A 23,487-nucleotide genomic window follows, 5' to 3' on the forward strand; every position below is an offset into this window, starting at 1 on the left:
AAACTTCCTTCCTTATGAGCATTAAGCGATTAACCCATACTGAATTTAACTGACATGTATTTTTAATGCTTTAACAGACTTTTTAGTGTGTGTCTTCAAGTATTTTTTTAGGAGTTCAGATCAAATCTTTGTAGAATGTTTTCTAGTTTGGATTTGCCTGGTTGTTTCCCCATAATTAGATTCAGGTTAAGCATTTCTGGCAGGGACATTACATGAGAGACACTGGGTTTCTCAGGGCAGCACATCAGAGCACATCGGTTCACTGCTGGTGATGTTGAGTCTGATGGCCCAAAGGCCCATGTTTTTTTTGCCACAGTGGGCTCCCTCCCCACTGTGTGTCAGGCACTATGCTAGGTATGGGAGGCTGGTGGGGAAAAAAGAGAGACGAATGAGCCACAAGCCACCGTCTTTAAACTTTAGGCCAACTAAACATATGATAAACACCTAAAAGGAAGCAACTGTTCAAAAGGCTGTGGTCAAGCTGGGGGTGGAAGATGGGGGGGGAGGTGGAAGATGGGGGGGGTGGGAATGTCACCACTGAAGGAGGTACCTGGGGGAGAAAGATGTGAGAGATGAGATAACATTTAAATGAAGCTTGAGGGGTACCTGGGTGGCTCAGTCATTTAAGCTTCTGCTTTCGGCTCAGGTCATGATCCCGGAGTCCTGGGATCAAGTTCTGCATCAGACTCCCTACAGGGAGTCTGCTTCTCCCACTCCCTCTGCCCCTCCCCCAGGAGGGTTGTGCTCCCTCTTGCTCACTCTCGCCCAAATAATAAAATCTTTTAAAAACAAAATTGGAGAAACAGTTTAGCAGATAGGAAAAGAAAGGCCTGTCAGGTAAAGGGAACAGCATAGGCAAAAGTGGGAGGTATAGCAAGCAGCTCTCCAAACAGAGAAGAGCTCAGTTTCTGCTGCCAAGGAAGGAGATACGTGTATAAAAAGGGCTTTCCCGCTCCTGACATTTTCCTGATAACTAGTCCTAAAAACCACCTCTGCCCCTCCCATGGGCTGATGTGTTCTTGACAGTTCACCAAATGCTTGGACTTTCTTTCCCATGTATGCCTCAACACAGCCACTCTAGCTCCCAGATAGGCATGAACTTCCCACTTTTCACTTGAGGAAACTGAAGCTCCCAGAGGTCAAGTGACTAGCTCAAGGCCACGGGCAAGTAGACACCGGGAGTGGGGGCTGGGGGAGGGGCAGGGCTTGAGAATAGAACTGGAGTCTTCCATTTACCTAGGAGATCTGGTTACTCAACACTTGAGTGTTCTACCCACAGAAGCCCCAGCCCCTCACCTGTCTCTCTTGTGCCACAGAGGATAGGTCTCCCCCAGCTGTGCCCCAACACTCCCAACAGCCTTGAATTGCTCTGTCTGGGTTCCCTCTGGCCCTGCGAGAAGAGGGTGGATGGCCTACAAAAAATCAGCTGATATTTTTGACATCTCCAGGTCGATGTTCAAGTACCCATGGCTGGAATATCCAGAGAGGACCAAAGGTGAGGCTGGAATAGACAGAAACAGAGTCGGGGATGGGGCCTGAAAAGAAAAGCTCCCTCTCCCAGACAGGGGTCTGGTGAGTTCAGCAAATCCACAGGAAGGGTCAGGGCAGGGCACTGGACACTGATGGCTCCCCACAGCCTTCAAGGTGAGTCTCTAGGACTCTCAAAGATGAGACTTTTTTTAAAGATTTTATTTATTCATGAGAAAGAGTGAGAGGCAGAGAGAGAAGCAGGCTCCATGCAGGGAGTCGAATGTGGGACTCGTTCCAGGGACTCCAGGATCACGCCGTGGGCCAAAAGCAGGTGCTCAACCGCTGAGCCACCCAAGGAGTCCCTCGAAGATGGGACATTCTGTGTGTCCCCCCAGCTTCTGCTCCCACATCTGCACGCTGCTTTCTACCCAACTCCCCAACTCCCAGTCTTTGAAAGAAGTTGTTCCCCGTGCCTAACGCTCTTCCCCCTTATCTATCTGGCTAACCCCTACATGGATTAAAGACTGAGCCTGTGTATGATCACCTCTGGGAAACCTTCCCTGGTCCTCCCAGCCAGATTAGGGGGGCCCTCATCTGTACCACCTGTGCCTGTATCTTCACATTTGTCTCCATTTGTTAATCACTAGTAAACAGCTCTGTCTCACCAGCTAGATCAGTGGTTCTCAAAGTGTGGTCCCAAGACAAACAGCATCAGTATCTTGTTAGAAATGCAAATTCCCAGACCCCGACCCCAGATGTCCATACTCAGGACAAATGCCAGAAATCGCTTTTAACAAGCTCTCCAGGTGATTCTACAGCACACTCAAGTTTGAGAATCACTGAATGAGACAGCTGGTTTTCAGCATCAGCCGCACATTAGAATCCTCTGGGGAGCTTTCTGTCTAGGCCCTATCCCCAGAGAATCAGACCCAGTGCGTCTGATGTAGGCCCAAGGATCCCCAAATAATTCTAATATGCAATGTTCACTAAACGCTCAATCAATGAATGCCCAAATGGATAATTCTTAGCCCATCATTTATACCACAGAACTCAGAAAAGCCATGGCTCCTGTTCACCTGCCCTTGTCCTGCTACCAGGTAAGACCCCCTAACTTTAGCCATCCTGGGAGCTTTGTTGAAGTTGGAGGGGTGGTAGACTGTCTTGTTCCTTTAAGGCTGGTTCACAGAACCCTTACACTCACCCCTGGGGCTGCCACTAACTCTGTGTGACCTTGGACAAGTCATTTCCCCTCCCTAAGCCTCAGGAGCTTCCTTTGACACAGGCCAACCCCTGTCTCGCTTCATTTGTGGAGTTGCTATGAGATACTATCTATAAGGCCTAGGCTACATAGGCAGTGCTTAACAATGAGTCATTTTTATTCATTAATGCAGGGATCCTCATAGAGATGCCAGATAGAATACAGGATGCTGGGCAGCCCAGGTAGCTCAGAGGTTTAGCGCTGCCTTCGGCCCAGGGCATGATCCTGGAGACCTGGGATGGAGTCCCACTTCAGGCTCCCTGCATGGAGCCTGTTTCTCCTTCTGCCTGTGTCTCTGCCTCTCTCTCTGTGGCCCCTCTTCCTTGTTGCTCAGAGAATTGACTCTGACAAAGGCTGGAGAAGAGATAGGAATGAATCCTAGCCAAATCAGCAGAGAAAGCCCCTGACCCACCCACAATCCTCTACTACAATCAGAGCTGTAGTTTCATGACTGTTTAAGAGAGAGATTGTTAGAGATTCTGTTTTTCCAACTAAATTGTTAAGTTCCATGAAGGCAGGGATGATAACTGCCTCCCCAGCACCTAGCACAGTGCTCGGCACTCAGCTGGTGCTCGGTGAGTATCTGTTGCATGCCTAAATGAACGAACAGTAACCTGTCTTCCTCACCGCCTGCCTTTTCATCTCCTTGCCCTTGCCCAGATGGCCTTTTCAAAATGCTTTGAGATCCTCAAATAACCAAACTGTCTACTCAGATTGGTTTACAGATCAACAAGAGCTTCACAATCTTTACCTCATTTATTCTTTGCAACAAGTACAGAGGAGTACAGAAAGAATAAGGATTATTAGCTCTATTCTGCAGATGAGAAGACTGAGATCTTGATGGGTGAAGTCACTTACTCAAGTCACACAATGGGTAGGGTCTCGGACTCTAGGTCAGATGAGAGACTGAAGGGTGTCTCTCTCACCTAGTCTCTTCTTATCCTGGTCCTTTTCCTGGTCGAGGAATATCCCCCGTCACTGCTGTGCTATTCACATCCCCCAGATGCCAAAGGAAGAGTTTCCCCCAAGCCCAGAGTGCTGGAGGCAGCACCCAAGCAAGCCACATTCAGTGCCTCACTGCTACTTCAAGAAGCCTGAGATCTACACACACTGGCACATTCTATACGATCAGCGACAAGAACGGGAGGCCCAGAAAATGTTGTGGAAAATGAGAGATCACCCTAGGTGTGCTTTGCCCCTCCCTGTTCTCCACACTTTCTAGGAAAGAGAGGAAGAAGAAAGGAGTGGGGTAGAGAGTGGGGCAAGTCCAGCTTACAGATCCCAGAGAGGAGCCTGGGGTAGGAGGAGGCTCATCTGTCTTCCACTGGTCCCATCTCTGAGCTGGGCTAAGGAACAAGGGGCAGAGGAGTTTGTGAAGTGGGAGGGAGGGAACAAGGGGACCAAGGCTGACTGTGCAATTTCTCACACAGGCAACTCAAAGAGGACACACCTATCCAAAAATTCCATCTCCCTATGAGCAAGTTAACTATAAAATCTCAGATGGGATCCAAGCCCTCAGACCCTACTGGGGACCCCCTGAAGTGGCAAAGATTAAAGGTCAGGGACCATGGTGGGAGGGAGAATGGGGAGACTCCCCTTCTGTGGGTGCCCTTACCTTGGGCTCACATTATCCTTCAGCCTCAGTCCCTGCCAACAAAATGGAGGTGGGAAAGGAAAAGGAATTAGATGAGCTCCTTTCCATTTGAAGTTCTACAACTCTATTAATCCCTTTCTTCCTTTCCATTGGCTCCCTTGGATGGGCAGGATCTCACAAAAAGCCTGGAATCTCCCAGAGAGCATGAGCAGTTCTATGCAGCACAGGTGAGAGGTGGCAAGCATGGTGGAGCATGGTCTCAGGTAGAATTTGGCTGAGCTGGGGAGTAGAAAGATGCTTGGGGTGTGGCATTCCAAGTCAAAACTCCAGCTGTGTCCAGAGGCTGTAACTCACAGGGTGGTGTCTGAGCTCTCTTCCCTTTCTTCCACCCCTGTTCCTACAGGCTCTGGGGTGTCTGGGCGTCAATGACAAGTTTATCATGGAGGCACTGTGGCAGGTGGTGAGTTTGGGGCTGCATGGAGCTCACGAGAGGAGGAAACAGGGTCTGAGGTATGAGAACATAGGCACACAAGGCTCGCCAGGATATTAAGGACGCTGGGTCAGATGCAGTGAGGAGAGAGCTACCAGTGTGTGGTGTGCTCCATCTCATGCCCTTGGCTTCCCTGAAGGGCAGCTTGATGGGGATGGGGGAATCTGTGTAACAGAAAAGACCCTCAACTGAAAAGGCAGAAAAGAACTGAGTTCATTCTCTGTCATAACCAAATCAAAGCCCCATGCTTATATGCCAATTTATAATGGGGAACATGCTTTTCTTTTCCATGTTCTCATTTAAGTCTTACAAACTAGGAATAGGCAGTAGTATCTGCATGTTTCTATTGAAGCTCTGAGAATGAGCCAAATGACTTGCCCAAGACCACATGGTTACTAGATACCAGATAAGGATTTGAACAAATGTCTTATTCCCAAGTTAGGTTCCTTCCATTGCACCATTCTGCCTGTATTTTGTGCTTGAGCATAGACAGGTCATTCCCTAGGCCTCGGTTTCCTCACTTGTAAATGAAAACTTAAGCTGAGAGGACTCTTAAGAGCTCTGACATCTCATCACCTTATGGCATATCTCTACCTCCTGCCTCTTAAATCAGGCCCAAACTGGTCCAGAGAAAGTGAAGTATGAGGCCTGTCGAAGCCTGGCCATGCTGGGTGAGTATGTCCTCTCCCTGGGAGGGGAGTGAGAAAGATGAGAAAGGATCCAGTGTGGCCCCTTTCCTCTTTGGGTAAGGACACCCACTTCTACCTATCATTTGGCAGGATCTGGGAGCTAGCCTAAGTACTGTGGGCAGAGAGAAGAAAGTGGGGTGAAAAGAGAGAAGAGATTGGGAGGGAGGGAGCGGGTCCATGGAACTACAGCCATGCTCAGCCAGCTGCACCAGTGTCCTGGGAGGATGGGTAACACTTTGAGACCTAGTACTTAGAACTTCTGTCTTGAAGGCACAGTTGAGTCAAATGGATCCTGGCAGAGAGGAACAGTCCCTGAGCTCTGCCCTGATCTGAGGACCCTCCCTATCTAGGTTGCCTGAATAAGCACGTGATCCAGGTTCTCATTAAACAGTTGAAGGGGCAAAATGAGGAGCAAAGGATGGATTCTCTGACAGGGCTACGAGCGGCTTTAAACACCTGGGCTTCTGTCCCCAAAGACAAGGTGATTTGAGAGGAGAGTCTGTAACTGGCAGGTAGGACAAGATAATTGACGGTGCTGGCTGGCGTTAGGTCAGGGAGAAGGTAACCCAGCTCCTAGCCTTGATGAGAGAAGACTCTGTCCTTGTGGAGTTCCCTGAACAGAGGCACTGACATAGCCACTTAGTAGTCATACAACCAGTGAAAAGCCATCTTTCAGATCCATAGTAGTTCATTTCCAAAATGGAGATGGTAACATCATGATGAGCACTGAGTCGTGTACAGAACTGCTAAATCACTAAACTGAAACTAATATAACATTGTATGCTAACTATACTAACACTGTATGTTAACTATATTTCAATAAAAATTCATTAATATATTAAACAAATGAATAAAATGGATAGTAATTATAGCATTGTTGAGAAGACTAAATGAGATAATGTATATAAAGCACCTAGTTCAATGCCTGTGCTTTTTAAATGGTAACCATTATCATCCCTAAAATAACCTACTAAAGAAAAAACTTCTCTCAAGAGGGGAAAGGGATTGAGAGAGTCTACAACACTACTCAAATTTTTACCCTTTTAGGATCCTCTCAGGCAGGTGCTCAACCGCTGAGCCACATCTCTGCTCTGTATGAAACAGAAGTTATCATTCATCCATTTACTCAACAAATATATGTTAAACAGCTATCACATGCTAGGCTCTGTCCCAGGTCCTTAAGATACATCAGTGAACCCAACAGACTAAGATCCCCTGCTTTTGTGGAGCTTACCTTCTAGCTGGGGAGTCACATAGTAACCAGTAAACTTAATTATATAGTATGTTAGAGATGACAAGTGTAGTGGAAAAATTAGGTAGCAGGGTGAGGTGATTAGGAATGCCAAGTGAGGATGGGAATAGGTTAGTTTTAAACACAGAAGGGGGACACCTGGGTGGCTCTGCGGTTGAGCACCTGCCTTCGGCTCAGGGTGTGATCCCAGGATCCAGGATTGAGTCCCACATTGGGCTCCCTGTGGAGGGCCTGCTTCTCCCTCTGCCTATGTCTCTGCCTCTCTCTGTATGTCTCTCATGAATAAATAAATCAATCCTTAAAAAAAAATAAATACAGAAGGGAGGAAGGCTTCACTTAGAAGGTGTCATTTGAGCAAAGACATGAAGAAGGTAAAAGTGTTAGTCCTGCAGGTATCTGAAAGAAGGCATTCCCAGTAGAAGGGCCAATCAGTGCAAAGGCTCTAAGGCAGGAGTGTGCTTGGTTGGCATGGTCAATGGACAGCAAGGAGGCCAGGGTGGCTGCAGTGGAGTGGAAATAGAAAAAGTAGTAGAAAATGAAAGTAGGTCAAAGGAGTTAACAGGAGACTCAGTTATACTAAATCCAGATTGACTAGATCTACTAGAGTAGATCATATTCCATCAGCACTTTCTGGAGAACTTCAAGTACTTGGGCTTTTAGTCTGATGGAAGTAAGGAACAAAGCAGTGACATAATCTAACTTACATTTCAAAAGGTTCACTCTGTTGTACTGAGAAAAGATGGGTGGGGCACCAGGTGGAAGCAGAAAGACCAATTAGGGGCTACTAAATCAATCCTGGTAAGATATAAAGGTAGCACAGTGGTTGCAGTAGGATCAGTAAAACTGACAGGTTGAATGTGAGCTACAAAAGACTGTGAGGAAACAAGGATGAAGCCAAGGTCTTTTGGCCCAGCAGTTGAAAGGATGGAGTTGTTATCATCTAAAATGGAGAAAGCTACGTGTGAAACAGGTTTGAAGGTAATATCAGAAGTCCAGTTTTGGACAACTTATATGTGAGATATCTACTGGACCTCCAAGGGAGACAGCAGGCAAAGAGTTGTATGTACAATCTGGAGTCTGAAGCCTGAACCAAAGAATTTGAGTTGTTGGCATATAGACAACATTTAATGTCATTCAGTTAGATGAGATCACTAAGTACCAAGTATGAAGTCTTGGGGCATCCCAATTTTAAGAGGTCAGGGAGAAGAGGAAGAACCAGTAAATAATGACACCTGGCCAGTAGGTAGGAAGACACTCCAAGAGTGTGGTATTCTGAAAATCAAGTGAAGAAAATATATCAAGGAAAGGAAACAAATCAACCATATCAAATAAGGGCTGGGAATCGATACACAGATTAACAATGTAGAAATCCTTGATTATCTTAATTAACAAGAACAGTTTTGGTGGGGTGGTGAAGAGTTTAAGAGTGAACGGCAAGAAAGAAATTAGAGATAGCAAGAATGGACAACTTCCCAAGTTTTGCTGGAAAGGGCTACCACTGGCACCAGGGGTGGATTTTAGAAAAAAAGAAAAATAACAGCATATTTCTATGATCCAGTAGTGAAAATGATCATTTTGAAGAAAGAAGAAAGAGTTGTGATTAGGTGAGATGAGAACACACAAGCAGAAAGATGGTCAGAGCCTATAGCAGTAAGTGGAAGGAAAGAACATATGGGTACAGGTTGGAAGGTTGGATAGAAATGGTGGTAGGTGCCTCTGGAACTTCTTTTCCAGTTGCTATATATTTGCTCAGTAAAGTAGGAAGCAAGGTTTTCATCTGAGAGTTAAGAATGGAAGAAGTTTTGGAGGTTCCAGTGGACAAGGTATTAATCAAGAGGGTGGGAAAAAGAATTGCCCAGGGAAAACTAGTATGGTTACTAGGTAGCACTGAAGAGTCCACACAAGGTTTGTGTTCACACATTGAAAGCAAGATCAGTCATCATGACTGTGTGCTTTTCTCCAGGAAGTGCAGGCACAGAGTAAGTGGAGAATTGACTACCATGAAGCAAGAGGAGGCAAAGGAGTTGAGTGAAGCAGGCTGACTCAAGTGACTACAGTAGGACCATGGAGTTTAAACTAGGTAGAGAGGGAAGAAAAAGAAGAGCAATGTAAAGGTGCTCAGTGGACATTATGTTAATCCATGTGGAGGATTAACACCGGGAGGTGAGCTGGAAAGATAGGAGGTGATGGTCAGAGAGTGGGATCCACAAAATGGAGATCATGGAGATGTCACCAAAATGGGTAATGATAAAAACCTCTCTGTGAGAAGTAATGGCTGACATAGAATGGAACAAGGACAAGATTATTGGAGAAAAGGGGTAGGATCAATGACATATGTATTTTTAAAATGTCAGGAATTAAGACAGCAGAAGTGTTAAAGTGACACTCATCCAACCATGAGATGGATGAGTCCTAGAGAAATGAAGAGATAAGACCTAGAAGCAAGTAGAGGACAATTATAAGGAGGAAGTGGTTAAAATCTGATGACATGAGATTCATTCTAGGGAGGAGGGACAATGCTCTGGGAGTAGCAGTGAATTGCCCTCTTAACAAAGCCTGGCTGAAGACATAGTCCTCCTGCCCATTTCACTTCTTGTCTCCCTCAGAGGACTCAAGTCGGGGATGAAGAAAAGTTGGTACCTGTGCTGCAGATGCTGATAAATAAGTCATCGAATGAAGCAGCTGTGGAGGCAGCCCTGTGCTTGGGTTTCCTGCGGCCCTGCAGCAACACAGCCCAAGAGTACTTGCTGCAGTGCCTGAGCCAAGGATCAAAAACCCAGCAGATGAAGGTGTGAGGAGCAGGAGGCTGGGTTCTGGGGAGCACTGGGGAACCAGAGGGCATGCTGACTCTAGTACAGTCTGGACCCCGTCATACAGAACCAGAAAAAAAGGAGCTTCGGCAGGGGGCACTGCAGGATCCTCTGTGTCTGTCAATATGTGTGTGCATGAATATGGGGTCACATAGATATAAGTGTACATGTGTCTGTATATATTTGATTTGTAGGAGTGTTCATTTATAACTGTGCATATCTGTGCACACATGAACTTATGCTCTCATTCAAAAGGCGAAGAGGTAGGAGAATGCACCCCATCTGTTCCCCATGAGTTTTAGGCTCAGTCCTCAAGCCTACCTGGCCATACAGATGCCTCTTGCCCCTGTACAACTCACCCTACCCTGCCTGCCCCTCACAGGCACTTAGGATGCTGGTGAAGATGATGCATATAAACACAGCCACAGTCATCAGGGCCATCCTAGACCAGCTGTGCCATTCTAGTGTTCTGGAGGTAAGCTTTCAGACTGCCAAGGACCCTTCCTTCTCCAGCACTAGGACAGGCTGAGGGATAAGGAAGAGAGTCTACCCTTCATACCTCCTCACCTCTGCCCTCAGCACCGCTTTGAAGCCACCCAGATGCTCAAGACCATTGGGCTGCAACAGATCCGGGCACAAGGGCTGGAGGGATCCACATTTGACTTGCTCTGGAGGAAGACGTATAATGAACCTTTCCTTGTGAGATCAACGTTCCCAAACCCAGGCAGCCCAAATCCGCCTCCTCTCCCTTCTCTGAAGACCTCTCACCACACTGCCCCTCAAAGTTTCATATTGACTCTAAGGCACCAACACACTCCGTTCCTCTAACGCAGCCCGCATTTTCAAGTCATCTTGCCTTTGCTCAGGCAGTTCTCTCAGTGAAAAATGCCGAGTCATCCCTTCCTCCTTCCCTCCTTCCCTTTGCAAGGTGAAAAACTGCCTTAAGCTATTATTCACTCTTCCTTGCTTCCACCTGTTACTTAAAGTAAGACTGCTCTGGCAAAGCCAGTCCAAACACCTCCAATGGGAAGCTTTTCCAAATCATCCCCAACACAAAGAACCCTGCCTTCCTCTGTGTTACTTTGCTTTCATCTTTATTGTAGCTTGTTACAGAACCAGCCACAGAACTTCTAAAGACAGTTTTCTAAAATGTAAAACAGACTGTCTCTCATCTCCGCATAAAGCTTTTCAGTGGCTCCCCACTGCTCTCAGGAAGGTTTACCACTGCCATTCACCACCCAGGGCCTGCTTACCTCTCTAGTTTCAACCCTCCACACTCCTGCTCAGAGCCACACACCAGCTATGCTTGAGGACTCCATCCTGGGACGCCTGGGTGGCTCAGCAGTTGAGTATCTGCTTTTGGCTCAGGGTGTAATCCTGGAGTCCCAAGATCAAGTCCCGCATCGGGCTCCCCAAGAGGACCCTGCCTCTCCCTCTGCCTGGGTGTCTGCCTCTCTCTGTGTGGCTCTCATGAATAAATACATAGGAGGACTCTGTCCTCATTTATTCTTCGTATCCCAGTATAATTCCTGAGTGCCCCACTTTGAAGAATCCTTGTAGTCACCTAGCTAAACTGAAATACTTTTCTGTTCCCTAATCTATGTGTTCTCTCTTGCCTCAAAGCTTCTGTACATGCCCTCCTCTCTGCCTAAAAAAAAAAAAAAAAAATCACCCCATGCCCCGCCCTATACTGGTTAATTCCCATACACCTTTCAGGCTTCAACTGAGGCATCACTTCTTCCAGGAAATCTTGCTGGTACCCAGATTGACAAGACCCTCCTAGGTTCACCCTATACTTAGTTCAGTTTTAACACTTACTTACAACTGTAGTATAACTGCCTACTCACTCGTCTGCGTCCCCTACCAGACCAGGGGCTCCTCAAGGCAAGGACCATATATAGCACAAGGTCAACACTTAGTAAAAATTTGTGAGCCCTTAAAGGTACACTCCTGAATTCCTTTTCTCTGTTGCCTCACCTTAATCCTTCCTCAGGCTATGAGGCAGGCTGTGGCTGAAACCGTGGAAGAGCTCAAGATGAAGCCTACGATGATGAACTTGGTGGAGGCGTGAGTGGCTCAGGCTGGGAGCTGCCAGAGCCAAATCCTAGGCTGTGGGAAAGCAGCACAGGGGTGGGGAGAGCTGAGAATCTGATCTCAGTTCTTAGTTCTCACTGGCCAAGTCACTCTTTGACCTCTGGGATTTTCTTTATCTGCAAAAGGGGGCTGGTAATATCTACCGCTCAGGGTTGCTAAAAAATATAAGAACTCAAATTAAGATGAGGACATGAAAGGGACCTGTAAAAAGTAGAGTTCTGGACAGATATGAGTCCAAATTGTCTTTCAGTGCCTCCTGGAAAATTGCTGTACCTGCCTGTCCCTTCCCAACCCCTTTCTTGACCCAAGAACAAGAGGGAGAAAATGAAATTAGCATCACTCACTGGCCTTAAGCCCGACTCACTCTGGGCTGTAAGAAACAAATGGCCTTCCTCCCCTATCCACTAACTGGATCGCACACTCACTCCCTTCTACACAGGCAACTGATGAACTCAAATGCCACTGCACGCCAGGAAGCAGTCATCTCTTTGGTAAGGCCAGCTCTGCTTCTCTGATGTGTTGATGTCAAAGGGAGTAGGCAGCTCAGCACAATTACTTAGAGGCAGAAAGGGCTGTAAAGTTTGGGGAGGTTTGCTGGCTTGTGTAAGAATGCCAGCCCTACCATGAATTCAGGGGTAACATTTTCTTCAGGATCAGAGGTAGGTGGGATGAGGGACAGGAGATGGTTATGAGAAGTGTTGCTTTGATATTTGCAGGAATTTGTCTTGACTCTCTGGTGAACAGTATGCACTGGAACCCAATGCAGTGGCCCCAAAAGGGAAAGAGAGGGATTCTTCAGCTGGGGAGCCATAGCTCCCTCTCTCCAGGCCACAGGGTCATCACAGGGGAACTAGAGTGGAAGAGTACAGAAGAGGTGTTTTCCTAGGCTGGCTACTTAATCATTCTCACTCTGCCTCTGCTAGGGTGTCCTGGGGATCCGCAGCCCCAAAGTGTTCCACTTGCTCCTGGACATGCTAGACGCAGAGAAGAGCCAGGCTGTAAAGAAAAGTGTAAGGCATTCCCGCCTACCTCTTCCTCTTCTATAGCCCTCCTCCAAGCCTCTCCCACCCATCCCCACCACTTACTCTTTATCAGGAGGGAGAAAGGGGGTCAGCCCCAGTGGCTGGGCGGTTTAGCGCCGCCTTCAGCCCAGGAAGTGATCCTGGGGATCTGGGATTCACACCTGCGTAGGGCTCCCTGTGTGGAGCCTGCCTCTCTGGGTCTCTCATGAATAAATAAGTAAATATTTTTTTAAAAAAAGAGAGAGAAAGGGAGTAGGGGAATGAGCCCTCAGACACTATCCCTTGACTTCACTCCACTCCTTGGGGCCATACTGGCCTGTGGCCAGAGCAGCCCCCCTCCCTAAGGCACCCCTTACCCCTCCCAGCCTTAGCCTGAAGGGAGCCAGCCAAAGGACCTTTGTTTCAATGCAGCTAGAAGAAACATTAACTCTGGTGGCTTCAATTGATCCCTGGATCAAAAACAAGCTGAAGAACAAGGTTCTCTTTGTATATGAGGCACTTAAGACTAATGAGGAGGCAGGGCCTACAAGGTTCCAGAAAGAGCCTGAGAACCTAGAAGAGTTAAATATCCAAGACTTTCAACTTGTACAGCTGAACCCCTTGTTTATTGCAAAGTCCAGAGCCACATCAGACCAAGAGAAAAAGTCGGGTATCCAGAAAGAGTCTGTCTTCTACCTCAGCTCTGCCTTCCTACCCCATTTCTCTAAACCAAGACACAAGGCACAGGCCACAGGGCCCTGGGTGCCAAAGATCAGGAAACAGCTCCAGATCCTTGCTAAAACCTCCAAATAGGTTAGTTCTTTGGGCCTATCCCTCACTCTCTCCCTAAAGTTGCTTCTCAGGCTCCCCTGAGAATACAATCTATACCTATCTTCCATGAATAAACAAGTATCACTCTACCTACCACTGCTGGTTCCTTTGTCAGAGGCTGCACAGAAACACAGGTCTCCTCACTCCTAGATGAGTGTTAATTCACTCAACCACATGTCCTTTTCACAATGGGAAAGAGCCAGAGCTGCTGCAGTGGCCAACCTTCCTCCCTAAATCAAGCCCTTGCTTATACCCAGAATTTGATGAGCCTCTGCCCAGAGTGGGCTGGAGAAGGGAAAGCAGGAGAAAATCCTGGAAAGCTTGGCTTTGGACAATTGCCTCTTACTAACTCACCCCATCTCCCCCCACACTACACTACCACTTCCCAGTGGTAAGGAGACACTGAGGCTATACTTAAGACCAACCAACTCGGGGATCCCTGGGTGGCTCAGTGGTTTAACGCTTGCCTTTGACCCAGGGCACGATCCTGGAGACCTTGGATCGAGTCCCACATCGGGCTCCTGTCATGGAGCCTGCTTCTCCCTCTGCCTGTGTCTCTGCGCCCCGCCCCCCCACATCTATCATGAACAAATAAATAAATAAAATCTTAAAAAAAAAAAAAAAAAAAAAGGACCAACCAGCTCTGCTGTCTCTTCTCCACCTTTCTGCCTTCCTCAGGGCCATATCCTGTAACAGGCCCACTATTTACCCTCTGAAACTGTTTCTGTTTCTCCCCTATTTGTACTAAAGGCTTGTTTCCCTTTGCCAACAGGACTTGCCACACCAATCCCAACAATCTATATCCTCCATCAAAAAGAAAGAGTCCAGGGATCCCTGGGTGGCGCAGCAGTTTAGCGCCTGCCTTTGGCCCAGGGCGCGATCCTGGAGACCCGGGATCAAGTCCCACGTCGGGCTCCCGGTGCATGGAGCCTGCTTCTCCCTCTGCCTATGTCTCTGCCTCTCTCTCTCTCTCTCTCTCTCTCTCTCTGTGTGTGTGACTATCATAAATAAAAATTTCCAAAAAAAAAAAAAAGAGCCCAGACTGTAGAGTCAGAAAAATCTGAAGTCTAATCCTAGGGTACATCACTTACTTGAACTTTGACTTTGTTTTTAAATATTTTATGTATTTGAGAGAGAGAGAGAGTAAGTTGGAAGGAGGGACAGAGGGTGAGGGAGACGCAGAATCCCCCCTAAACAGGGAGCCCAAAACAGGGCTCAATCCCCAGCCCTAAGACCCAGAGACCATGACTGGTACCAAAGGCATATGCTTAAATGAACTACCCAGGCACCCCATCTCTCCTCTCTAATGAAACCTCTGAATACACCCTCAGATGGCAGCAAGAACAACCACATAAGACATATATACCCTCCTCCTCTCATCCATCTGCCTGTGCTTATGACAGTCATGGGTATTGCTCATCCTCCTCCATTCCTTCCAATATCACCATTATCTGATACCTTCATATAAAAAATCACTGCTTCTATGAGGGTCTTGGCTCTCCTGTTATCCCACCCTCTGGTCCACTGGTCTATTTTCTCTCATTCATTGCCAGAACCTTAGTCTTGCTATCACCATAATGGTAACACCCCAGCTCCTCAGGTCCTGATCTCAACCACAAATGTTTTTCCCTTCCATTCACTTCAGCCGCCCGCTTCCACCCCTACCTAGCCCGCCATCCCCAGGAATTGCTTCATCTCCAAAATCCTGAACATCTACTTTCTAACCCAAACCTTCTATCTATCCAGCTCCTTTTATCCCCACCACCAGTTCTTTGAATCTCAATAACATTATGCTCTTGACATCCCTACATTCAATAACTTCCTTTTCTTCTTACTCAGCCTGTACTTCACCCATCGACTATTATCCTCACTCTTTTCATACTCCACTAGGTAGAAGACAAACTAGAAATTTTTATTTAGGGATCCCTAGGTGGCTCAGTGTTGGGTGCCTGCCTTCGGCCCAGGGCATGATCCTGGAGTCTCGGGGTCGAGTCCCATTATCAGGCAACCTGCATGGAGCCTGCTTTTCTCTCTGCCTGTGTCTCTGCCTCTCTCTGTGTGTGTCTCTCATGGATAAAGAAATAAAATTTAAAAAAAAAAATTATTTATTCTGACAAGTAAAATCCCAAACAAACCCTGAATCAAACTGCCTGTTCCTATAAATAGGTTGCTGATTAAAGATGGAGAAAAATCACAACCATCCAGACTGTACCCACAAAACACTTGCCCCTTATGTTAACTGACCTCTTATTGTCTGGCAATTTTATGGGTTCCTAGTCATTAATACTTTCCTCATATTTACTACAATCTCTTCAAACTTTCTATAATATTCCCCAACTCTCAGCACACCATTAAATTTTACTATACACGGTTGGGTGCGGGGGGAAGACATCAGATGGAATTACCTCAACTTCCTGCCACCTCTGTTATAAGCATCTTTGTACACAGTAAAGAGCATCGGCTCTGAGGCCAGATCCTTGGATTAGAATCCTGACTCTGCCATTCACTACAGATCTGACCTAGGCAAGTTGCTTAGCCTCCGAGTGCCTCTGTTCCTCACTGTATCCTATGAAAAGCCAAGTGGCAATCAAAATCATTCATACCATTCACCTCTTAAGTGTTTCCTATACCTCCCTGGTTCACAGCATTGTTGTGAAAATTAGTTAACACAGATTGCTTATAACAATGCCAGGCACATTAAGAACCTCCCAAGAGATATTAATCATCTGTTACCATTACTACTGGCAACTATCCTTTCGACCAGTAACAATGAAAGAGGCATTCTAAGGCAAATCCTTCACCAGGGTTCTGGTCATCATTCCTTCAACTGTCCCCCATCTCTTTGCAAGTAGTGTATAAACATGCTAATTCTTACCCATCTTAAAAATAACCTCCCACAAACCCAGATTCCTGTCTAGATGCCTCCTCTTCTTAACTTACACCACCTCTAACCACCCTTCATATTCAAGATTCTTAGTTGTTCCCATTACCAGTCGTCATTTCTCTAATTTCTATTATTCATCATTCCACTTCAGTTTGGGTTCAGAATTCAATTCTCTACCAAAATGTCTTTTGCTAAGGCCGTGGATCTCAAAGGGGGCAATTTTGCCCCACAAAGGACATTTGACAATGTTGGGAGACACTTTTAGTTGTCACAACTGGGGGCTGCTACCGGTGTCTTGTGGTAGAGGCCAGCAATGCTGCTAAAGATCAGGATATAAGGCAGCAGCAATGCTGCTAAAGATCATCCTATAAGGCACAAGGCAGCCCCACACAGCACAGAATTATCCAATCTGGGATGCCTGGATGACTCAGCAGTTGAGCATCTGCCTTCAGCTCAGGGAGTGATCCTGTGGTCCTGGGATCAAGTCCTGCATCAGGCTCCCTGCACGGAGCCTGCTTCTCCCTCTGCCTCTCTCTCTGTTGTCTTTCATGAATAAATAAATAACGGGGATCCCTGAGTGGCTCAGTGGTTTAGCACCTGCCTTCAGCCCAGAGAGTGATCCTGGAGACCGGGGATCAAGTCCCACACAGGCTCCTTGCAGGGAGTCTGCTTCTCCCTCTGCCTATGTCTCTGCCTCTCTCTCTCTCTCTCTCTCTCTCTGTGTATCTCATGAATAAATAAATAAAATCTTTTAAATAAATAATCGTTAAAAAAAAAAAAAGAAAAAGAATTACCCAATCCAAGTATCAGTAGTACCAAGGCTGAGAAACCCTATGGTAAGATAATTCACAATCTCCATGTTACAGCATGAGGTGCTTTTTATCCTTTGCCTGACTTGGCCTGGCTTCTCCCTCCTTAAAATCTACTCTTTCCTTGGTTTCTACCAACACCTCACTGGCCATTCCCAGTCTCTCAGGATCCTCTTCTATTGTCTCTTAAATATTAGTATTTCTCCGAGTCCTGTCCTCTTCTCTACATGCGGTCTTTCCAAACCATTAAAATCAATTGGGGCTCTTTTTTTTTTTTTTTTAATGCCTAGACCTAACAGATTTCATTGTTTTGGAGTGGAACCCAGCATCCTTGTGTTTTAAACTTCCTCAAGTATACAAGTATACAGCTTCGGTGGTGAAGCAGTACTCTAAACAGTCTTACTATAATTATATCCACTAGCACTTTAATTACCATTTATATATTAATAGCTCTCGTTAATCTCAAATCTGTATCTATAACAAACTCATTCATTTAGTCAATATTCATGGAGTACCTACTCTGTTCTAGGTAGTAGAACAGTGAACAAAAGATAAGGTTCCCTACCCTCCTGGAGCTTATATTCTAATGGAGAAAAGAGAAATTGACAACCACAAAAAGGTCATTCCAAATAGTGATAGATATTGTGATGACATTATAAGAGGTGATATGAGAGTCACTGAGTAGAGGTAGGGTTCTTAATAGGAAGGCCAGGGACAAGGGGTGAAATCTGACCCAACACTGCAGTGAAAAGGTGTCAGCCATGTGAATATTTGAGGAAGGAGAATCCTAGACAAAGGATATGCAAAGATACTGAAGCAGAAGCTTATTTGGTACCAAAAAGAATTATGATATGTGCAATGTAAGAAACAGTACAGTAGATAATAGGAGAAGGGAGGGAAAACTGAATGGGAAGAAATCAGAGGGAAACCAATCATGAAAGACTATGGAAAACAGAGTTGGTAGGTAGATGGGGTAGGTGGGGGTAATGAAGGGATGGGATAATTGGTGATGGGCATTAGGCACATGATGTGATGAGCACTGGGTGTTATACACAACTGAAAAATTATTGAAACACTACATCTGAAACTAATGATGTTCTGTATGTTGGCTACTTGAAAGATCAATGTAGTTAAAGCAAGGTAAATATGGATAAATGTCACATAATAAGGTTGGAGAGAGAGACAGGCCAGATCATAAGGGCTTTGAAGGCAGAGTAAGGAATTTATAGCCAATGGGGTACACCTGGCTGGCTCAGAAGGTGGAGCATGAGATTCAATCTCAAGTTGTAAGTTTAAACCCCACACCGGGCATGGAGACTACTAAAAAATTTAAACAAAAAAGTCAATGAAAGGCTTTTAAGAAAGCACGGCACCATCATTCACATACTTACAGTATCATTTGGCTGCTATGGGAAAACAGATTTTAGAGAACAAGACTGTGCAAGGGGACCTATTAATGCACTTTGCAATTGTATGGAAGAGAGGATTATAGTTCATACCAGGATTGTAAGCAAAAATATAAAGATGGTTTCGGGATATATTTTGGAGATAAAATTAAAAAGATCTGCAGGCACAATATGAAAGTGAAATTAAGTGTAAAATCTTAAGTTTTCTATCCGGTCTGGAAGGACAGTGAAGACATTTACTGAGATGAGGAAGCCTAGGAAGAGAGAAACTGATCCGAAAAGGGAGATCAAAAGTTCTATTTAGTCCTGGCAGGGTGACACACACACACACACACGTGTCTGTTCAATACATCCTAATGAAAAGGTCAAGTAGGAAGGTGAATACAATCCAGAGTTAAGGGCAGAGGTCAAAACTAGAGACTTGGGATCCCTGGGTGGCGCAGCGGTTTGGCGCCTGCCTTTGGCCCAGGGCGCGATCCTGAAGGCTCGGGATCAAGTCCCACGTCGGGCTCCCGGTGCATGGAGCCTGCTTCTCTCTCTGCCTCTCTCTCTCTCTCTCTCTCTCTCTCTATGGCTATCATAAATAAATAAAAATTTAAACAAAACAAAAAAAAAAAAACTAGAGACTTAAATTTGGTAGTCATCACTGTATTAGATGGTATTTAAAGCCACAGTCTGAAAGAGTTCTTCCAGGATAAAAGTAGATGTAAACAGAAAGAGAAAGGTGATCAGAACAAGCCCTGAGAAACTTTCAACATGTGAAGGTCAAAGAGAGAAACTAGCAGAGACAAGTCCATAAAGAAAAAATTCAGGGGCATCTGGGAGGCTCAGTCGGTTAAGTATCTGCCTTCAGCTCAGGTCATGATCCCAGAGTCCTGATATCGAGTCCCTGCATCAGGCAGAGAACTTGCTTCTCTCTCCCTCTGCCCTTCTCCCCCAATCATGGGTGCTCTCTTTCTCCCTCTCAAATAAAATCTTAAAAAAAAAAAAAAAGGAAAGAAAGAAAAAATCAGGGTGCATAATGTTGAATGCCAGTTTTCTAAGCTGCCTAATGAAATCACTCCCCTCATCTTGTTTGCCAATCCGTTTCTTTCCCAGTGTCTCTTATTTAAATGAATAGCATTTCTACCCAATTACCTACCAGGCCAGAAACCTGATTCCTCACCTCACAATTTCTGACATCCAGCCAAATCTTGCCAAATGTCCCTCCTCACTTCTCACACCAATTTAGTTATCACCTGCTCATCCAGTCACTATCTGAGCTCAGACCAGTATCTCTCACCTGGCTTACCAATTCTGTCTCCAGTCCAGTATCTCCACATAAGCATTTTTCAGGTGATGCCACTCAGGTCAGGCCACTCCTCTGGTTAAAATCTTTTAAGGACTCCCTATTTGGAGGCAGGGGAAAATGAAATGCAAGGACCTTCTCATCAAGCTTGTTTACCTCTCCGTCTTACCTTTTGCAGGCCTCTCCTTGAACTCCCCTCTATAATCACAATACACTACATACAGTTCTCAAATGCAGAGTTTGTTCTTCATTCTTTCTCTTAACCTAATTCCTGACTTGCTTGTTCATGTCATTAGTTTTCTGCTAAGAACACCATTTCCTCACCCAGCCTTCATACTTGGTCAATTCTTTCTCTTCCCTCAAGACTTACCAAGCCTCTTCAATCCCACGTGACTGGATTAAGTGTCCTTCCAATCAGCCTTCAAAGCACCCTGTACTTATTGGAGCACTTCTCAGACTGTATAATGATTTGCTTGATGGGCAACATATCCAGCATCTGGTGCAATGCCTCACCCTTGGTAAGGGTAGGAGAGATAGTTCTGTTAAGTAACATACCATACACACTGGTATCTGAACTCTGGCTTACCAAATCTTTACTCTTCCTACCTAGCCCTTAGACCTCACATTCATAGCATCTAGAACACTGCCCTAAATAACTGAATCACAACTATAAACTGCAATTAAACTGACTATATAAAAAACCATCTGGTGAGCTTGATATAGACTCCTAGACCCCACCCCCAACACTTAACAATTTCTGATCCAGTAGACCTGAGGTGAGGCCTAGGAATCTGTAATTTTGACAACCTCCTCAGGTAATTGACATGCAGTCATTCTTGCAAACTACTACTCTAAACAGAGTAGGAACTCAGTCTTGTTCAAAGTAACATTTTAAGTTAATGAAACAACACATTAATTCTTTAGGGTTAGAGTCTACTAGAACTGAAACCTGAGTGTGATAGAACAATGCACTAATGTACAAAAGTCCACAAAACAAGCAGCCTTTATTGCAGTAATACAAAACACTTTCCATTTTGGCAATATTTTACAACGCACTTAGCTTCAAGGGTTGGAAAGGAGGTTGGAAACTAAATGGGGAAATTTCAATGGACATTTCTAAAAGAAAAACTGTCCCAGCCCTCCCACCCAAATAAAAATCCAAATGTCACTTAATTTCACTACCCAAGAAGAGGCCACGAGGAAAGCAGCAGGCAAAACTCTGGCAATTTCACTATGGATCATGTCAGAGACAAAGGAACATTCAAAACAGTCATCAGTATGGTCGGTTGCGCTGATCATTTCTGTAGTCGTTTCTAGGAATGAAAAATAAAGAGCCAGACTAAATTCTAATTTTCTACCAAGTGGGAGCATCAAGACATTTCCTTAGGGTGTTGGTGACTGGCGTTGGCTTGACAATTTCTGTTAAGAATGACACCATACCTAATTTATTTCTCCACTCATAGAAGGTGCTTGATATCAGCTTTAAGACCCACAAAGTTCCTAGAAGCAGCTTTTTGCTATCAGTAACTCTCTTAAAAACTTCCCATCTAGAATAAGGACTCCAAACCACTGCGATATTTCTGGAGGTCAGGGACTGTGCCAATTCCAGCACTCTAAATACAAGAGTGGCTTAACAGAATTAGGCAAACAAATATCTTCATGTAAGAATTCTGAGTCTGCCACTTACTATGTGACCTTGGAAAAGTTACTCCGTGTTTCTTACTCCATAAAATGGAAAATAAATCTACCTCATGGGGTTGAAAGGACTCAAACTAAAGAATATAAAGACACTCCACAGCATTTGCCACACAGAAGGGCTCAAAAGAGAATTACTAATGGCTAACAATTATATAGCACTTACTATGGGCCAGGAACTGTCATAACATAATCTAATCGGACTCCACAAAGGAGGTATTACTGGCCCCATTTTATAGATGAGAAACACTGATGCTCCAAAGGGTTAAGTAACTTGCCTAAGGTCACACAGTAAGTGGTGGAGACACAATGTGAACCCAGAGAAGTCTTGCCTCTAAACTCCATGCTCTTAACCATGTGTTATACTAATTCTCACTACCCTATACTGCCTCTAGCATACAGATGCTTAGCATAATAACTGAAGTTCTTTCAAATGACTGGTCATTCAACTTCTTCTGCCTCTATGCCATTCACGTGCACAACACTCCCATCAGTACCATCAGCAATTTTCATCTGGGAAAGGTTTTACAAGAATCTCCAGAGGAACTACAGGGTGGCACAACACATAGGATTTCAGAAAACACACTCCTATGAAAGGTGTGCTCCCCCTCAGATTAAGAACCTCTGATTTACATAGTTTCAGATTATCACTCAATCTCAATTATCTTTAGCCATGAGGAAAAACAGCATACGTTCATATATATGTACTCATACCAATATAAAGATTTATGAAACAATTTCCAAAACAAAACTGAGTTTTAGAAAAACTAGTTTCTAGCTTAGAAAAACATTTAGTCTAAACAGAAAACTAAATGAATCTTCTGCATCCTCACTGAGAGCTTCCAAAGAAAAATTCAAGTTCTAAAAAAACTGGACATTAAGAAAATGTGACAAAAAGGGCTCAGATCCTAAAGCCTAGGAGCAGTGAGGTAAAAAGATTAACAAATACATTCTAATACTCACCTTCCTCCCATTTTGCCTCCATAGCCTCCTCGGTCTCCTCCATAGCCGCCCCCACTTCTGTCTCCTCCGTAGCCGCCACCTCGGTCTCCACCGTAGCCCCCGCCACCACCGCGGTCTCCTCCATAGCCCCCCCCACTGCGGTCTCCTCCATAACCGCCTCGGTCTCCACCATAGCCTCCTCCTCGGTCACCTCCGTAGCCGCCTCCTCGGTCTCCTCCGTAGCCGCCTCCTCGGTCTCCTCCGTAGCCGCCTCCTCGGTCTCCCCCGTAGCCGCCTCCTCGGTCCCCACCATAACCGCCTCCTCGGTCCCCACCATAGCCACCCCCACTTCTGTCTCCACCATAGCCACCCCCACTTCTGTCTCCTCCATAGCCGCCGCCACCACTTCTGTCTCCTCCGTAGCCACCGCTGCTCCTGTCTGCGCCATAGCCTCCTCGGTCTCCACCTCTGCCCCCACGACCTCTATAGCCCCTCTCTCCACCGTAGCCTCTTCCCCGGAAATCTGCAAGGCAGAGATGCAAACCAGTGAGGCCAGCATGATAATGTAAAGCATCCCTAATGCCAGTCAGAAGATAAATGCCATGTAGATGCTGTTAACAGCGGACCTACCTCCTCCTGAGGGACGAGAGTCCTCTGGTCTGGGCTCATTACACTGGTTGCAAGAATTCCTTCGAGCAAAGTTCATATTTCCACATGACCTGAGAAAGGGGGAAAATTAAAAAAAAAAACGTTCAATAGTTTCTAATTCAATCAGAAACCCCTCTTGTATCCTCCAACCCCAACTCCTACTACCACCAGAATAAACTGGATACTTACGGATTAGGGCAAACCCAGTCTCCACTTTTGGGGTCTCCACCTCTCCCCTGAAAGCCTCCACGACCTCTATATCCTCCACGGCCTGAGGTAAAGAAGGGTGGGAGAGAAAAATCAGCGGCCAACATTAAACCCAGCAG

The 23,487-nt window shown here is 45.7% G+C and overlaps 2 protein-coding genes across 2 annotated transcripts in view; one reads left to right on the plus strand and one right to left on the minus strand.

The window, feature by feature from the left end:
• Positions 1-1,407: 1,407 nt before the first annotated feature.
• Positions 1,408-13,494, plus strand: HEATR9 (HEAT repeat containing 9). Its single transcript, XM_025996260.2, has 16 exons — positions 1,408-1,495; positions 2,518-2,567; positions 3,732-3,913; positions 4,159-4,285; positions 4,493-4,549; positions 4,726-4,782; positions 5,426-5,483; positions 5,852-5,982; positions 9,360-9,542; positions 9,946-10,038; positions 10,143-10,262; positions 11,557-11,630; positions 12,097-12,148; positions 12,581-12,667; positions 13,091-13,323; positions 13,360-13,494. Exons 1-16 carry the CDS (start codon positions 1,408-1,410, stop codon positions 13,469-13,471), a joined length of 1,704 nt encoding a protein of 567 aa, XP_025852045.1. The 3' UTR covers positions 13,472-13,494.
• A 7,367-nt stretch (positions 13,495-20,861) lies between these two features.
• The window catches only part of TAF15 (TATA-box binding protein associated factor 15), a 30,219-nt gene continuing 27,593 nt past the window's right edge, over positions 20,862-23,487 (minus strand). The window contains exons 13-16 of the mRNA XM_025996125.2: positions 23,351-23,432; positions 23,144-23,232; positions 22,535-23,036; positions 20,862-21,189 (exon numbers count right to left, since the gene is read on the minus strand). Of these exons, the coding sequence (XP_025851910.1) occupies positions 21,150-21,189; positions 22,535-23,036; positions 23,144-23,232; positions 23,351-23,432 (713 nt within the window). The 3' untranslated portion in view covers positions 20,862-21,149. The remainder of the gene's footprint in view (positions 21,190-22,534; positions 23,037-23,143; positions 23,233-23,350; positions 23,433-23,487) is intronic.

This window comes from Vulpes vulpes, chromosome 2 (genome assembly GCF_048418805.1).
Source record: "Vulpes vulpes isolate BD-2025 chromosome 2, VulVul3, whole genome shotgun sequence".
NCBI classification, from domain to species: Eukaryota; Metazoa; Chordata; class Mammalia; order Carnivora; family Canidae; genus Vulpes; species Vulpes vulpes.

Excerpts from the sequence above, each read along its gene's own strand:
- HEATR9 (XM_025996260.2), top strand. The coding sequence starts at position 1,408 with ATGGCCTACAAAAAATCAGCTGATATTTTTGACATCTCCAGGTCGATG. Across the intron at positions 12,668-13,090 it reads GCCAGGCTGTAAAGAAAAGT|CTAGAAGAAACATTAACTCT; the intron begins GTAAGGCATTCC and ends GTTTCAATGCAG. Across the intron at positions 13,324-13,359 it reads ACATCAGACCAAGAGAAAAA|CTCTGCCTTCCTACCCCATT; the intron begins GTCGGGTATCCA and ends CTTCTACCTCAG.